The following is an 18,249-nucleotide window of genomic DNA, read 5'->3' as shown; positions in this document are numbered from 1 at the left end:
GCCACCCCACCTAGAGCCCCTCCTCCCACGTATTCAGTTCCCAGTGGACTGAATCACCAACCATGTACAAGTGACAAGAAAGGGAAACAGAGAGTGAATATTGTTGTGTTTGTGGATATTATAATATGAATAGTGTTAAGAAATGTCTTCCCTAGTATTTAAGATGTCGCAAAGCACTACTGATCTGGGCTCAGAGGCTGTGATTATGCAACATGAGGAGTGATGTCATGGTGACATAATTAAGATTAAGGAGACAATAGTACTGTAAGTGTGGTGTCACCGCCAGACACCACACTTGCTAGGTGGTAGCTTAAATCGGCCGCGGTCCATTAGTACATGTCGGACCCGCGTGTCGCCACTGTCAGGATCGCAGACCGAGTGCCACCACAAGGCAGGTCTCGAGAGACGTACTAGCACTCGCCCAGTTGTACGACGACGTTGCTAGCGACTACACTGACGAAGCCTTTCTCTCATTTGCCGAGAGACAGTTAGAATAGCCTTCAGCTACGTTAATGGCTACGACCTAGCAAGGCGCCATTAACCATTTGAAACGTTGCATGTACCTCAAGATAGTCTCACTTGTATCATCCAGAATGCTGTATACCAAAGGACGATATAAAAGTTAAGTGTTCTAGTAGCTACGTTCTTTTCTTTATCACATTCATTACAAATCCTGTTCCAGACTTAACGCCAGACGGCGTGAGTTGACGCGTGCCCTTTCGGCTACTTCACTGTGGACTGGCTGCCTTAACAGTCCACAACAGTAAGTTATTTAGTAAAAATTTCATAAGAAACTGCATGCCTGGGACAGCAAATGTAAAACATGTAAACTAATAGTTGTACAGAAAGACATGCTAGTTGTGGAGCATGTATAAATGTGGAGTCAAAGGGCTAAACCTACAGAATAAATTCACAGTCTCTGAACTTTGTAGTTCAAGCCACCTAGCAACAAAGAGAAAAGTGTGTAACATATTATATACTGTATCCATGTATTCTGAATCGTGTTGCACACCAGTCCAGGTTAGAGACCTGAGAGTCAGGTCTTCAGACAGAGGTGGTAATGTAATGCTGCCATTATTTTTTAGCCATTACCACAGAAACTAGTAGTTTAGCCACTGGGAACTAACATGTTGGCATGCCAGTTGCAGCATCACGGCTGTTTAGACAGCATGAGGCAGACTAGGTCAAGCACCACTATCATGCAACACAGCTGGATAGCACAGCTCTTGTCGGGTGAGCTAAACGGTTTTCACACCAGATTCGTTGTTCTGAACGTAACTGGAAACAGTATGTCAGCTTAACATGTGGGCTGCGAATGAGTATAAATAACCATTAATTTTAGCATAGGTAGGGAACCGTCCAGTAGCACCAACAGATTTGCAGTGCCAATCTGGAGAACAGGGCGTACAGGACAGCACACGGCTGCTACAAGTTTGGGAATCCACTGCCGCATCTTCTGCTAATGTCAAGTCCTCCCTCTCATACTTGGTACTTCTCCACTAGTGGGCTGCCTCCTGGCCCACTCCAACAGCGGCCAGAATCTTATTATGGAGGATAGTAGAATGAGACCCGGTCAGTACAGCCACCTATCCCTCCATGCTGAGTGGGTGTCAAGGTATCATGTGCCATCACTTGCTGGGGCAAGTTCCACCATCAGAAGTTGGCATGTATGCTTCTGGAGACAGTATTCCCGGCCACAAATGTCACAGTAAGTTAGCTGTCAGCTTGCTGCTGTCATTTGCTATCCTTACCTTGAGCTGCAAGGGGGCGTGGTTGCTGCTTCCACCAACACACTACCAGGGTAGTGCTAATGAAATGTTTTAACTTTTGATGTTATCTAAGCCACCAAAGGCATGCAGCCATGGCCTCGCTATACCACCATGGCCCAATTTCGTGCATGAGTAGTTTTACACTCGGACCACTTCAGGAAATACACCCTGACTTATTGGAAGTGTAACTCAAAGGGATTTAAAAGTTGAACTATTGAAACTGATGTGTCTGCAGTGCCTGCAAAAGGATACCTAATGGATATCCTTTCAATAGTTCCCATGTTTTGATCTAGTGTTACAAACAGTTTACTGAATTTAGTGGCCAATAGTTTGTCTTGCAGCTACTGCCATCATGAAGTTGAATATCATTTGATTTACTTAATTTCTTTGTTCCATCCTTAAAAAATCTCCAAAAAGTCTCTTTAAGAACATTAATTCTTTGGCAACAGTTAGTATATGAAATTTGTTGACTCCATTTCAGACTTTTTGTCCCTCTCTATAAGTTACAAGGCTTCTCCCCAACCAAACCAAAGACTTCTACATCTGTTCAATCCTGCACTGCCAGTTGCTTCCCTTAAAATGAAACATGTAATATTATTTTCAGTTTCAATGTGGGACTGAAAAAAAAAGGAAGATCATTAGCCTGAACAAAACCTCAGATTGGAGAGTGAGAAGGGGTGTATAAGGACTTCAGTTAGTTCTGTCCTTTTCAAGGAATCCATTAAATAATTTGCTTTAAGTGACTTAAAAAAGAAGTGGAACAGCTAAATACGTGTAGCCAGACTAGTGATCTGAGCCCTGCTCCAGCCAAATACAAGTCTGCTGTCTTAACCACTGCACCATATTGCTCAGTATGGGCATTATATAATCTCTATAGTATAATCTCTTCTAACTGCATTTAACAGAAATAAAATGATACTATATGAAAAAACATTTTCATGGTCCCTATTTTTGTTATAAAACAAAACTGTTCCAGCAAGGATATACTTGTGTAATACAAAGAAAATCATAAGTTTTATATTCTCTACCTTTGGAATCACAACTTTGGTACTTACTACAGATGTTACGATATGGTGTGATGATGAGAGCGGTACTTCTTTTCTGTTTCCTGCTCTCACAGGTAGTTTGTTTTCTTTATATGAGTCAAGCATTATGTAAATTATTGCTAATACTGCAGCAAATACTAGAACATAAAGAAGGCTTCTCTGGAATCTTGACAGCTGGTTCCATGCCTGTAAAAATTACAAGGACACAATGATAGATTTCTTCAACTTAAGATTACTTCATCTAATTAGTACACTTGATTTTCCTCTTTCTTCTTCCTCTGTGTATGGGAAGTACACACATGACAGTGAGCTTACTGAAAATGGAGTAATAGTTCATTGTGACGTATGTGGATAGTTCATTATAACATAGGTGGCAGTAAGAATAGGGCATGCCTGGATCTTGAAATTTTCTTGGCCTGGCAATTGTTAGTCACAATCAGGTGAGCCATCAAAATTTGACATACACTTCCCACGCAACATTATTTTTTGTATTCAATGACTGGCACATGGTATATATTTCACTCATGCCGTTATCTTTGTAACAAGAGTATTAGCACTTTTCTCCAGCACAGACTATGCCATGAACAGTAAAGATGTGAAACTCAGCTTTCTGGTAAGTTACAATTATATAGCAAAGATCAACTACAATCCCAAAACAATGAATAAAAGAGAAAACTGTATTGAAGAAACTATTCCAGTATTCCATTGAATTAGTTTAAGAAAACCACAGAGAAAGAGATCAAGATAGGTAGACAGATTTTAGCTTTGCCATTGTGGACAAAGGCAAATTCCTTAGTATTGTGCATCAACTGAGGAATTAGTGTTTTAATGTTCTTAGTTAACATCATGGTCAACATGTTACATATACATACCTGTACATATGCTCTAAGCTTCTCAAAATTAAAATGAGTTACCCTCTTATGATTCATAAGAAAGCACTATACCTGAAGCCTCAGTATCGAAGTTTTGACAGTTTTTAAAAATGGCATTGCATCACAAATGTTTCAGTGCACCCATTGTTCCCATTGTCTTGCTTCCTATTACACAACTAAAGTGTTGCACACTGTGACAATCAGGTCAGTATTTTTTTCACTTGAAATTGTTTTACTTTTTCATATGTGTTACCACATACTTATGAAGTGCGTATCAATACTTGCATTGCACACTGAAGATCAAATGCAAGATTTTTCCATGAAAGACGTAATCTGATTCTCAAATCTTTCATGATTTCTGTAGTTAGCAAAATTCTAGGATTTCTTCAATCAGCCTTGGACAATTTGTTTCTTCATGCCAGGCAACCAAATTAGTGCACCACGATAAAAACCACATCATATCCTACGGGAATTTAGAGGAAAATACATAACTTTTAGCAATGGTAAGGCTTAGAAATGTGATCACTAGTGTTCTGATAGATATTTTTAATAGGCCTGTCATTATATCAATAATGCCTTTAAGTGCTCTCAGTGTCTAAACAATTTTCACCATAAGACGTGGAAGGTGTTCCTCAGGGTGGTGTATTGGTTTTAATCGTCTTCTTAACATATATATAACTCAATGACTTTCCACATACAGTGTAACATATGGAGAAAGAAACCTCTTTGCTGATGATAGCAACATCATAGTCATTGATAAAACATGTATGTAATAAATTCACACTGAAGATAAAGCAACTTTGTCACTTTAAGCTTAGATGATAAATATACAGATTGCATAGCAAACAAGAAGTTTTTACAGATACACTCAATTCTTAGCTATGGAGGTCTTTTCCGGGGATCAAAGGCACAAAACATGGGCATGGTTCTTAAACTGCACAAAAGGGTAATAAGAATATAACTGGAAGTTGTAGTCACATACATTGTAAAGAGGAGTAGCATCACCATTGTCTCAGTCCAGGAGTAATCGGTGGGTGTCTTAGTGTGAGTGGCAGTGAAGAGCAGAACAGATTTAAGTAGCTAGTGACCAGAAACAGCTCCGGAGTCATCAGCAGATGTCCTCAGTTTGTGGGCAGTGAAGAAGAAAACTGTGATAGGCCGAATAACCTGGTCTTCTACTGATTGTTCACATTGTTCTCACAAAGTATTTTGAAGGTGTGACTCACTGTCTACTTCGGGTACTCGCTGAAATAGCACGCGAGAATGATACAAAGACCCGGTTATTCAATGTGTAAACATTTTTCTGGGATAGCCTGAAGAGTTACATAATAAAACTGGTTTATACTGCATATTACATGAAACAATTTGTGTGTAAATAAAGGAATATTATGCATTACAGAATTACTGAATGGGACAGTGTAGGTGTTGGGATACTGACCTCATATTCGGGACAGTGGAGATGCTCTATCTGGCCATCTTGATTTGAGTTTTCGGAGGTTTTTCCAGATCAGATCACTAAGGCAAACACCAGGACGGTTCCTTAATCAACCACCTGTCCTTTCCCATTAGGCTACCAGTCCTAAACTCTTAAAGCATGTTTTGTATGTTGTGGGTTATATTTTGGCCCAATAATTGGCACTATAGTAACTTCATAAACCCTATATCATTGAGAGATGCTCCTTGGATGAATGAGTTAATAAATAAATAATAAAGATTGGGGTTTAATGCTCCCTGGATGATGTCATTAGAGATAAATTACTTGCTGGGACAGGACAATGATAGAAATGAAAATCTGCCGTGTTCTTCTCAAAGCAATCATTCTGCCATATGCCTAAAACGATTATGGAAATTTCATAAAATCTAAATTTGGGCGGTGAGATGGAGATTTTATGCCATGTCCTCTCAAACATAAATTCAGTGCAACAACCAGACAAAGAGCAAAGAACTGCAGTCATTTATGTTAACTTACATGATTTGACCCCAAGCATGTATGACTATGAATCCCCTTCAAGCCTAACACAGCAAACAAAAAAATAAATATTTAAGAAAGAAGTTCTGATTACAATAAATGTGAAACAAATTTAGGATGAAGGAAGTAATAAATGAATACAATCACTTTGTGTCTATGTATGAACAGTTTCTGTTTGGAAATGTGTTATGTACAGTACTAACCATTCATTTGAAATACTGCCCAAACATTATGGGTGTTAATATACTCACATCAAATGCATTATCTCAGGATCCATGGTCAGCTAATGGGTAAAAATGAGAGATTCATCGAAAGATTTAAGGCCTCTTTTCCCCCTGATAAAAGTCTTAGTTGTAATTTCTTTGAAGATTCTTCAATAAAGAACAAAACACTTTTGATTTACAATGTGCAAGTTTTATAGAATATGTGAAAGTGGATCACCTCTCAATCAAGCATCTGAACAGTGGCTTTTGCCATAGTTATGGCACAAGAGTATGTTTCTTTGTGCTGCACTTGATGAAATCTTCAATATTTTTCCTTCTACTGAGGAATCCAAAGTACAAGGTTGGCAGAAATTGCATGCAGCTATGATTTTATGCTAAAAATGTTTTATTTTACCCACTATGCACACACTAATATTTCTGAATGGACAATGCTGGTTTTATATTTGCCTTAGGTACATACTTCATTTCTATGTTCACACGAAGCCATTGTTTTATATAACTACCATCAACAGAATCTGTGTTTACAAATTAACATAACACAGCTGCACACAAATGGGTAGCTCCTAATTTATATGAATTTTCTCCCCTTAAAGCAAGTTGTCTAATGATATTTTTAAATTTTGCTTCCTGAAGGCAAATGCTGCACTACAGTCAACTGATCACAACTGAGCATTTAAATTAATTTGTGGGTGAGTAATGTCGAAAACAACAGGTCACTTTTTCAGCATTCACTAATCAAAGCTCAGTCTTTTCCAAAGTTATACATATTGAAGTGACAAGTTTCTTGCTGTATTTTCTCTAATAACGGTTTTTTCCAAAGAAAACACAAATCATGTGAATTTAGGTCCTTTATTACAATCAAAGAATTTCTTCCCCTGCTTCACATTTCATTTCCTGTAACTCTCAAAAGTTCTACAAGACACATGCTACATTTACAAGCAAAGTATTCGAAATAATAAAAGAGAGATGACACATGGAACTAAAAGTCATAGTATATATATATATATATATATAAAAAAAGCTTGACTTGTGTCACAGTCTTATACTTCTTAAAGTTACTCCAACTTGCTGATAACTGAAGTAAAAATGTGTTTCCAGTCTCTCTATGATTTAGGTGCTATAAGGCTGTTGGCGTCAATGACATAGTCTGGCAGATCTGCTGACGCCATACGGCACCGGTACTTCCATTCTCATCATTTGTGTACCCTGAAAAGCGAAACAGTAGTTTGCCTTGGGTCAGAGCCAACACTGTGCCACATCGTGACACAAATAGTAATTTTCCTTCGGAATCGCCGGAATAACATTACTTCATTTTCTCTTTTCCTAGTGAATATACTTTTACGGATTGTAACATTTTCTAATGAAGCTAGTTTTACTGTTTGTAACAATTGCTTGGCGTCACACAGGAAAAAACGACTGTTCATTTAGCAGTGTTGTACTCTTTACGAAGTTAATTTACGTAATTACTTTTTGTGTTGTAATGCTTTCGAGTACAAACGCCTACTAGCCTAATTCATTTTCTTAAAACCATATATGATTGTAGGCCTACATGCAACGCATTTAATAATAGCTTTGTACTAACCCTCCACAGACTCCGCCTCTGCCATTCCTTATTTTTCACAAATTCTCTTGTGTCGCTAGGCAAATTCAGTGATATGAAGTCTTTCCTTCTGTTACCTAGCATAATAAAATGTTGACATACACTTTGACACTTCGCATTCGGTAAATACTGATTGTAACAGAGCCATGCGGTAGCTAACACGCAAGGCTTCTGCAGACTCCAACTCTCACGTCATCCCTGCTCTCTAAAAGTAAATACATTTACAAACATTTCGTGGCCATCACCTTCCCCCTACATCCCACATTACACACGTCAACACCGACATTTTCGCATCACAGATTACCAACTGCTAACAATAAAAACCTCCACAATTCCCTTCACCCTTGTACTTAGGCCTCGAGGTGGCATTGCTTCTACTCATTTATATCCGAGCCAATTGAAAGTGTAAGTTATAGTACTGGCCACAGTCTCTTTGGTACTGACACGAAATAGCTACAAAACATTTTGTTTCACTAAATTTAATTAATTGCAGTAGGTTACAAGACAAGAAACTTAACTAACTTCTGTAATATAGACCAACTAGGGTACATAATTGTAACTTCATTCTTTCCGTTCCCTGGAATTCTTCTGATAATTACAAGTCGGTTTCGCACTTTTATAGCTCTTTGAGTTCCAAGTTTTCTTCTAATGAGTAGTATTAACGATGCTGTATATGTTTTTAACAAACATTAACTGAACATTCTGCTATCGATCATTCGATATCACTTGTTCGATGAGATTTGTTTGTCAACAAACTGTTCGAAGCGCCTGCAAGGGATTGTGGTTGTCTCAGTCAGTCTTGAGTCTAGTATGACTTCATCATCAGGTATACCGGATAAATTATGGCAGCCTCCGTACGCCGTCCTCGAAACAACGTAAGTTTAATTATTAAATGCTCTCCGAAACAGAGGATGCAAATGTCATCATCTATGCTGATGAGGCATCTCATATATCTAGTGATAGCACCGAGATTGAACAAGAGAAAAAGGCTTGCTCTGAATATAGAAAATGTAAGCTATTATTTAAGCATTAAAAATTTTGCTCGTAAATTGATCAAAAACAATGTTCATGCAGGTTCATCTCAGTAGACATGTTCGCTTGAAAATATCAGCCTTAAAATTGGGAACACAAACTTACCGGTATGCCAGACAAACACTTTCAAGGTCTTGGGTGTCATAGTAGACAAGTACTTGCCTTGGAAAAATCACGCAGATAATATATGTCCAACAATTAACTCAAATGTATCCCTGATAAAGAAGATGTGTAGCTCAGTAAATGAGACATATTAATGTACTAAGTATGTACTATGGTCTTATATACCCTTAGTTGACATATTGCCCACCAATTTGGGGAGATGATGCCAACATTCACATAAAAAGAGAAAGAGAGAGAATGACTCTTGTTTTCGACATTGATAGTGCAAGATTGAAAATTGTTGCTCTTGCAATTGTGGACTATAAAGTTGGTAACTAGTTGTCGCGTATATTTCTTGAATTGTATGTCTTCCAAGGTTGTAGTTTGTTTGTGAGTTGGTAAAGCTAATGAATGTGTTTGGGGGAAAACTGGCTGTGCTGGGGGCTAATCTCTAGTGCAGCCTAGTGATTGTTTTGAAAACTTTGTGTAGTATTTTCAAAATGTCCCTAGGAAATACGGAAGCGTCCGATCCCGCCCGTCTGCTTTGACCCATGACGTCGCAAATATGGCGGAAACAAAAACAAACACACACACTTTCCACAAGAAGCCTAATGACACAACGGAACAAGCGCGGGAAATGGGGTGTTTTGGGTGGGGGCAAACTAAATATAAACAAATTTAGACGCCTTGCGTAGCTACAACGTGTAAGTGAAGACAGCCATGCATGAATACCACCTCCCCAGGGGTCGTAACCCCTGCAACCCATAGAAGATGAAGATGCTTCAGTAGCTGATTAGTGTTTTTTGTCTTTAAAAAAAAAAAAATCTCACGGGATAGAACGAACAGATCAGAAAGATAAATATAATAAACTAAAACAGAAATTGGAGGAAACAGATAATTAAAATGAGTAATAAGTGTTTTTAAATTTAAAAAAAATCTCACGAGATAGAACAAACAGATCAGGAAAGTAAATAAAATAAGATAAAACAGAACTGGAGACAGCCACACTCAAATCAAACAGCGCCGTCATGACGTCACACACGACAACACCCTTACGTCACAGGTCAAAGCCGACGCGTGGAATCGGACGCTTCTGTCGACCATGTCCCTATTTCCGATGTTGGGATTATGTAGGAGCATAAGAGCACAGTTTAAATTTTACAGAATGTTCTGTTTTATATGACAACATTCTGTGTAATCTATTCCATTATGCTGCCATTTAATTTCATACACTCCACATCTTGACTACTTTTATCAAACACTACTTTTTCATTGGTTCTACCATCTTATCAGCATTCACTGTGCAAATAGTTACCTACTGCAGCACTCAGAAAGTGAAGCCACTGGCACTGTAAGTGCACTTTTCCCTTTATGTTTTTTCTGTATTTAAATATTGTCATTGGTGGCAGACAAAGCATATACCTGCTCTGTATTGAAATAAATTTACTGAAGTAGCATTTGGGCACATAAGAGTCACTACCCTCAAACCCTAGCTCGTTACATAATTGTCAGCCCTACTGCATGTGAACAGGAACACATCCAGCGTGCTACAGGATAACTTACATGCAGTCAAATGTTTAAATGTGACCTATTATGTACAGAACAACACATGGATACATGAAAAGAACATAAAAAATGAATACCTCTGATGATGTACAGCATGAACAGGTGAAACGTGAAAAATAAAACATTCAGTGGAAAAAGGTGGACTTTTTTCTTATCCACACAGCACAATTGACAACTTTATTTAAATTTTCAGAAATCTAAAATTTTGTGCTTCACAGAATGCAAAAATCTCCTATCGTATTACTACAGTAACAATGATTAGATTAGATTAGATTCACTTACATTCCAATTGATCCGTAGTGAGGGGTCCTCCACAGTGTAGAACATGTCAGAAAAATAATAATACATGACAAATATTTACAACTGAAACAAATAAGCTAATGTACCTTCCACAGGTAATCAGTGGAATGATCAATTTTTTTTTAATGAACACTATATCAAAGAACTATTTTACAAACACTCATTTACTAAGATTGAATTAATGCACTGAATTTAAATTTAAAAAAAAAATGATTTTTTTTAAAATTTATAAGGTAATAATTCGTGGCAAACGAATCTGCTCCAGTCCTGAATCCCTGAACCATTACACCAACAACCTGAAAACAGCTTGCGCATCCCGCAACTACCCTCCCGACCTGGTACAGAAGCAAATAACCAGAGCCACTTCATCATTCCCTCAAATCCAGAACCTCCCACAGAAGAACCCCAAAAGTGCCCCACTTGTGACAGGATACTTTCCGGGACTGGATCAGACTCTGAATGTGGCTCTCCAGCAGGGATACGACTTCCTCAAATCCTGCCCTGAAATGAGATCCATCCTTCTGAAATCCTCCCCACTTCACGAAGAGTGTCTTTCCACCGTCCACCTAACCTTCATAACCTCTTGGTTCATCCCTATGAAATCCCAAAACCACCTTCCCTACCCTCTGGCTCCCACCCTTGTAACCGCACCCGGTGTAAAACCTGTCCCAATCACCCTCCCACCACCACCTACTCCAGTCCTGTAACCCAGAAGGTGTACACGATCAAAGGCAGAGCCATGTGTGAAAGCACCCATGTGATTTACCAACTGACCTGCCTACACTGTGAAGCTTTCTATGTGGGAATGACCAGCAACAAACTGTCCATTTGCATGAACGGACACAGGCAGACAGTGTTTGTTGGTAATGAGGATCACCCTGTAGCTAAACATGACTTGCTGCTCGGCCAGCACATCTTGGCACGATGTTACACCGTGCGGGTTATCTGGATACTTCCCACTAACACCAACCTGTCAGAACACTCCGGAGATGGGAACTTGCCCTTCAATACAACCTCTCTTCCCGTGACCCACCAGGCCTCAGCCTCCGCTAATTTCAAGTTGCCGCCACTCATACCGCACCTGTCATTCAACAACATCTTTGCCTCTGCACTTCCGCCTCGACTGACATCTCTGCCCAAACTCTTTGCCTTTACAAATGTCTGCTTGTGTCTGTATATGTGCAGATGGATATGTGTGTGTGTGCAAGTGTATACTTGTCCCTTTTATGCCCTAAGGTAAGTCTTTCCCCTCCCGGGATTGGAATGACTCCTTACCCTCTCCCTTAAAACCCACATCCTTTCATCTTTCCCTCTCCTTCCCTCTTTCCTGATGAAGCAACCTTGGGTTGCGGATGCTTGAATATATATATATATATATATATATATATAAATAAGCGCTGGCAGCAGGTCGATAGACACACAAACAAACACAAATATACACACAAAATTCTAGCTTTCGCAACCAACGGTTGCTTCGTCAGGAAAGAGGGAAGGAGAGGGAAAGATGAAAGGATGTGGGTTTTAAGGGAGAGGGTAAGGAGTCATTCCAATCCCGGGAGCGGAAAGACTTACCTTAGGGGGAAAAAAGGACAGGTATACACTCGCACACACACACATATCCATCCACACATACAGACACAAGCAGACATATTTAAAGACAAAGAGTTTGGGCAGAGATGTCAGTCGAGGTGGAAGAGTAGAGGCAAAGAAGTTGTTGAGAGACAGGTGAGGTATGAGTGGCGGCAACTTGAAATTAGCGGAGATTGAGGCCTGGCGGATAACGAGAAGAGAGGATATACTGAAGGGCAAGTTCCCATCTCCGGAGTTCGGATAGGTTGGTGTTGGTGGGAAGTATCCAGATAACCCGGATGGTGTAACACTGTGCCAAGATGTGCTGGCTGTGCACCAAGGCATGTTTAGCCACAGGGTGATCCTCATTACCAACAAACACTGTCTGCCTGTGTCCATTCATGCGAATGGACAGTTTGTTGCTGGTCATTCCCACATAGAATGCATCACAGTGTAGGCAGGTCAGTTGGTAAATCACGTGGGTGCTTTCACACGTGGCTCTGCCTTTGATCGTGTACACCTTCCGGGTTACAGGACTGGAGTAGGTGGTGGTGGGAGGGTGCATGGGACAGGTTTTGCACCGGGGGCGGTTACAAGGATAGGAGCCAGAGGGTAGGGAAGGTGGTTTGGGGATTTCATAGGGATGAACTAACAGGTTACGAAGGTTAGGTGGACGGCGGAAAGACACTCTTGGCGGAGTGGGGAGGATTTCATGAAGGATGGATCTCATTTCAGGGCAGGATTTGAGGAAGTCGTATCCCTGCTGGAGAGCCACATTCAGAGTCTGGTCCAGTCCCGGAAAGTATCCTGTCACAAGTGGGGCACTTTTGTGGTTCTTCTGTGGGGGATTCTGGGTTTGAGGGGATGAGGAAGTGGCTCTGGTTATTTGCTTCTGTACCAGGCCGGGAGGGTAGTTGCGGGATGTGAAAGCTGTTGTCAGGTTGTTGGTGTAATGTTTCAGGGATTCCGGACTGCTGCCACCCATTCCACATCAAACGGTCCCTTCCCTACAGCCTAGGTTTTCGTGGCAAACGAATCTGCTCCAGTCCGGAATCCCTGAAACATTACACCAACAACCTGACAACAGCTTTCACATCCCGCAACTACCCTCCCGGCCTGGTACAGAAGCAAATAACCAGAGCCACTTCCTCATCCCCTCAAACCCAGAATCCCCCACAGAAGAACCACAAAAGTGCCCCACTTGTGACAGGATACTTTCTGGGACTGGACCAGACTCTGAATGTGGCTCTCCAGCAGGGATACGACTTCCTCAAATCCTGCCCTGAAATGAGATCCATCCTTCATGAAATCCTCCCCACTCCGCCAAGAGTGTCTTTCCACCGTCCACCTAACCTTCGTAACCTGTTAGTTCATCCCTATGAAATCCCCAAACCACCTTCCCTACCCTCTGGCTCCTATCCTTGTAACCGCCCCCGGTGCAAAACCTGTCCCATGCACCCTCCCACCACCACCTACTCCAGTCCTGTAACCCGGAAGGTGTACACGATCAAAGGCAGAGCCACGTGTGAAAGCACCCACGTGATTTACCAACTGACCTGCCTACACTGTGATGCATTCTATGTGGGAATGACCAGCAACAAACTGTCCATTCGCATGAATGGACACAGGCAGACAGTGTTTGTTGGTAATGAGGATCACCCTGTGGCTAAACATGCCTTGGTGCACAGCCAGCACTTCTTGGCACAGTGTTACACCGTCCGGGTTATCTGGATACTTCCCACCAACACCAACCTATCCGTCTCCGGAGATGGGAACTTGCCCTTCAGTATATCCTCTCTTCTCGTTATCCGCCAGGCCTCAATCTCCGCTAATTTCAAGTTGCCGCCACTCATACCTCACCTGTCTCTCAACAACTTCTTTGCCTCTACTCTTCCACCTCGACTGACATCTCTGCCCAAACTCTTTGTCTTTAAATATGTCTGCTTGTGTCTGTATGTGTGGATGGATATGTGTGTGTGTGCGAGTGTATACCTGTCCTTTTTTCCCCCTAAGGTAAGTCTTTCCGCTCCCGGGATTGGAATGACTCCTTACCCTCTCCCTTAAAACCCACATCCTTTCATCTTTCCCTCTCCTTCCCTCTTTCCTGACGAAGCAACCGTTGGTTGCGAAAGCTAGAATTTTGTGTGTATATTTGTGTTTGTTTGTGTGTCTATCGACCTGCCAGCGCTTTTGTTTGGTAAGTCTCATCATCTTTCTTTTTAGATATATTTTTTCCACGTGGAATGTTTCCCTCTGTTATATATATATATATATAACACACAAAAATCACTTGGTTCTACTGAGAAATTCATCAATGGAGTAGAAGGAGTTGGCTTCCAATAAATCCTTTAGGCTTCTCTTAAACTGAATTTCATTCGTTGTTAAGCTTTTTATGGCTGCTGGCAAGTTATTGAAAATGTGTGTTCCTGAATAATGCACACCTTCTTGTACAAGAGTAAGTCACTTTAAATCCTTGTGAAGATTATTCTTATTTCTAGTATTGATTCCATGAATTGAGCTGTTGGTTTGAAAAAGTGATATATTTTTAATGACAAATTTCATTAAGGAATAAATATATTGGGAAGCAGTAGTTAGTATCCCTAGTTCCCCAAACAGGCTTCTGCAGGATGTTCTTGAGCTCCCAACACATATAACTCTTATTGCACATTTTTGTGCCCAGAAAACTTTAGCTGATGAATTACCCCAAAAAATAATCCCATATGACATTATGGAATGAAAGTAAGCGTACTATGACTTATATCCCCTATGTCTGACACAATTTGCATTGCAAATAGAGATTTGTTAAGACACTTCAGCAGTTCTGTGGTGTGCTCCTCCCAGTTGAATTTATTATAAAGCTGTAATCCCAAGAATTTAACACTGTCCACCTCTATCTATCTTCTTGCCATCGTATGTTAGACATATACTCGCGGGACACCTCTTAGTAGTTCTGAACTGCATGTAGTGTGTTTTTTCAAAGTTTAGTGACAAAGAATTGGCTAGGAACCAGTGATTAATGTCCACAAATATTTTATTAGCCGATCTTTCTAATAATATACTTGATTGTATCGTCGGCAAACAATACAAACTTGGCATCAGGTAATGTTACTGATGAAAGGACATTGATATACACAAGAAAAAGTAAGGGCCCTAAGATGGAACTTTGTTGGACACCACATGTAATTAGTTCCCAGTTGGATGATGCCTGATAGCTTAATGCATGTCTCTTTCCTAATAACACCCTTTGTTTCCTGCCAGAGATATAAGATTTGAACCATTTTGCAGTATTTCCTGTTACACCATAATATTCTAATTTAGTTAAAAGGATATTGTGATTTACACAGTGAAATCCCTTTGACAGATCACGAAATATACCAGTCGCCTGCAATTTTTTGTCTAATGAATTAGGCCTAAGTAAATTTTCACTGTAAGTATAGATAGCCATCTCAGTATCAGAACCCTTTAGAAATCCGAACTGTGACTTTGACAGTATGTTATTTGTGATAAGATCGTTATAAAGCCAATTGTACATTACCATTTTTAAAATTTTTGAGAATGCTGGCAAAAGTGAAATTGGATGGAAATTTAATGCTATTTCTTTATCTCCCTTCTTAAACAATGGCTTGAGTTTAGCATATTTCAAGCATTCAGGAAATGTTCCACTGATAAACGACTGGTTACACAGATAGCGTAATATGTTACTTAACTCAGAATCACATTCTTTAATTCACTTTGTTGATGTTTCGTCATACCCACTAGATGTTTTTGATTTTAAACATTTTATGATGGACAATTATTTTTGCTGGGGTAGTGAGGGTCAAATGCATACTATGGAAGTTACTTGAAATGTCTGGTCTGTGGTATTCCATAGCAGCATCTACAGAACCTGTAGATGTCACTGTTGTGACAGTGCCACGAGATTTAAAAGTGCCGCTACGTCAGTACGCGAACCTGGCGATAGAGGCGCTACGCAGCTCGGCTGAGCGCGGGAGCGCCACCTGGCTATGAACGGCGCCGGCCGCATGTCACGGCACGGCAGTTGAGTGACAGATACGGAGTTGGTAGCATGTAACCGGATATTGTTTCTACGTTTGTATATCCACGCAATTTATTAGTGATTAAAGGTTATAACACTTTTTGGCGACGAGGTCGGATATTTTTTTTCCTGCGTTGTGGAATTGTGTGTTTGTGTCGGGGCAGACATGGAACAGCTTCTGCAAGCGCTCATTGAACAACAAACACAGCTGACGGCTGCTATTCAGGCGTTGTCGACGTCGCTTACTCATCGTCTGTCTTCCTCTTCTCCGCCTCCGTTCCCTCCTTACGACGAGGCCGCTGAAGACTGGGAGGATTATGAGAAGCGTTTGCGGCAACACTTCTTGGCTTTCGGCGTTGTCGACGCTCCTATGTGTAAGTCGTTATTTCTATCTTGGATTTCCCCTCGGATCTATCAGCTGCTATCTGTTAGCCCCTCTGCGGGAACCTGCCTCTGTCCTTCCAAGAAATGTGACTTATTGTCTAACTATTACCGAAAAACACCCACGTCGTTGCCGCCCGCGTGGCGTTCTACCGGTGTCGTAAACAGCCCCATCAATCTTACCGGGCTTGGGCGGCGGAACTACACGGTCTGAGTAGGAAATGTCAGTTTGTCACGGACACTCATCATGAGTCTTATGCTGATTCAATGGTTAGGGACGCTATTCTACGGCTTGCTCCTGATAAAGAAGTTCGGCAACGTGCCTTACAACTACCAAACCCGTCGTTGTCGGAAGTGCTAAGCATCGCTCAATCTTTTGAAGTGTCTCACGCTGCTGGTGCGCAAATAGACGTGTGGTGTGATGTAGGCGCTGTACAGACCACTTTCGGCACGGTCAATTTGCCTGTTTCACAGGGGAACGACGATGTCGCGGCGGTTCACTCGCGTCAACGACGTCGCGTTGGGCCGCCACGCTCGCAGCGAAAACAGCAACCACAGAAGCAGGTTCGTTCCGCACTTCCTTCTTGTCCACGTTGTTTCGTACAGCATGACAGGGCCGCTTGTCCCAAACGTTGGGCCACGTGTAATTCATGTAGGGAAAAAGGCCACATTGCTTCTGTGTGTCAGTCCCCTAAAGTTCCTGTCGACGAGGACGAGGCATCGGACATGGATGTTAACTGTGCGCTTTCTCAAACAAATAAGTTGTTTGTTACTGTTCGTGTTCTGGATAGACATTCGCATGCAAGGGGACACTGGCTCTGCAGTGACTCTCCTTAATTCTCGCACGTATTTGGAGTTGGGCTCCCCTCCCTTGTCTCCAGTTACGCGAAATCTGCAAACTTATAATAAGTAGAAGATTCCTATCGTTGGCCAGTTTGATGCTTCCACTGCCTACAAGTCTGTTGTTAGGCCCCTCACGTTTTATGTGGTGGATCATGCGGGCACTGAAAACCTGTTCGGTTATGATGCTTTCCAGTTGTTCAGGTTCTCCATTGATGATGATGTGCACCTCATATCTGAGGATATTCCGTATCAACAGCTGGATGGATTGTGTTCTGAATTCTCGTCCGTGTTCTCTGCTGGTCTGGGGCGTGCCAAGGATTTTGAAGCCCACATTACTCTTAAACCTACGGCTCGCCCGAAGTTTTTCCGGGCACGCCCTATTCCGATGGCGTTGCGTGCACCTGTCAAGGCTGAGATAGACAGGTTAACAGCTTCAGGGATTCTCCTTCCTGTTAACTCCAGCGAATGGGCATCGCCAATCATGGTGGTTTCTAAACCAAACGGGAGTCTGCAATTGTGTGGTGATTTTAAAGCCACTGTCAACGCTCAGAGCCTCATTGACACTTATCCTCTTCCCCGTCCTGAGGAGTTATTTACCAATCTCGCTGGGGGCCAGTTCTTTTCCAAACTTGACTTATCGGAGGCGTACCATCAGTTGCTGTTGGATGCGTTTTCCAAGGAATTTCTCGTCAACACTCCTTGTGGGTTGTATCAGTACCAGCGGTTACCACTTGGCGTCGCTAGCACGCCGGCCATTTTCAGCGGTTTTTGGAACAGATCACGGCTTCCGTTCCCAGCTGCATCAACTACCTGGATGACATTGTTGTCACGGGGGCCTCCACTGAGGAGCACCTTCGCAATTTGCGTTCACTGTTTCGGGTTCTGCATTCGGCTGGGTTGAAGTGCAATCAGGACAAGTCACAGTTCTTCCAACCCTCTA

At 41.5% G+C, this 18,249-nt stretch overlaps 2 protein-coding genes across 4 annotated transcripts in view; one reads left to right on the top strand and one right to left on the bottom strand.

Moving 5' to 3' along the window:
- Window positions 1-8,021, bottom strand: part of LOC126259178 (endoplasmic reticulum mannosyl-oligosaccharide 1,2-alpha-mannosidase) — a 112,534-nt gene extending 104,513 nt beyond the window's left edge. The window contains exons 1-2 of one of the 2 annotated variants that reach the window (XM_049955748.1): window positions 8,003-8,021; window positions 2,825-3,001 (exon numbers count right to left, since the gene is read on the bottom strand). In XM_049955748.1, the coding sequence (XP_049811705.1) occupies window positions 2,825-2,920 (96 nt within the window). In that variant the 5' untranslated portion in view covers window positions 2,921-3,001; window positions 8,003-8,021. Of the gene's footprint in view, window positions 1-2,824; window positions 3,002-7,462; window positions 7,982-8,002 lie in introns of those variants that run through there. The other variant, XM_049955747.1, reaches the window with a different exon arrangement.
- Window positions 8,022-8,142: 121 nt separating this feature from the next.
- Window positions 8,143-18,249, top strand: part of LOC126259179 (peptidyl-prolyl cis-trans isomerase-like 1) — a 116,585-nt gene continuing 106,478 nt past the window's right edge. For both annotated transcript variants that reach the window (XM_049955750.1, XM_049955749.1), the window contains exon 1: window positions 8,143-8,355. In XM_049955750.1, coding sequence (XP_049811707.1) covers window positions 8,291-8,355 — 65 coding nt within the window. In that variant the 5' untranslated portion in view covers window positions 8,143-8,290. The remainder of the gene's footprint in view (window positions 8,356-18,249) is intronic.

Source organism: Schistocerca nitens, chromosome 5, assembly GCF_023898315.1.
Source record: "Schistocerca nitens isolate TAMUIC-IGC-003100 chromosome 5, iqSchNite1.1, whole genome shotgun sequence".
NCBI classification, from domain to species: domain Eukaryota; kingdom Metazoa; phylum Arthropoda; class Insecta; order Orthoptera; family Acrididae; genus Schistocerca; species Schistocerca nitens.
The sequence above is the reverse complement of the archived record's forward strand: the minus strand, read 5'-3'. Positions and strand labels throughout refer to the sequence as shown.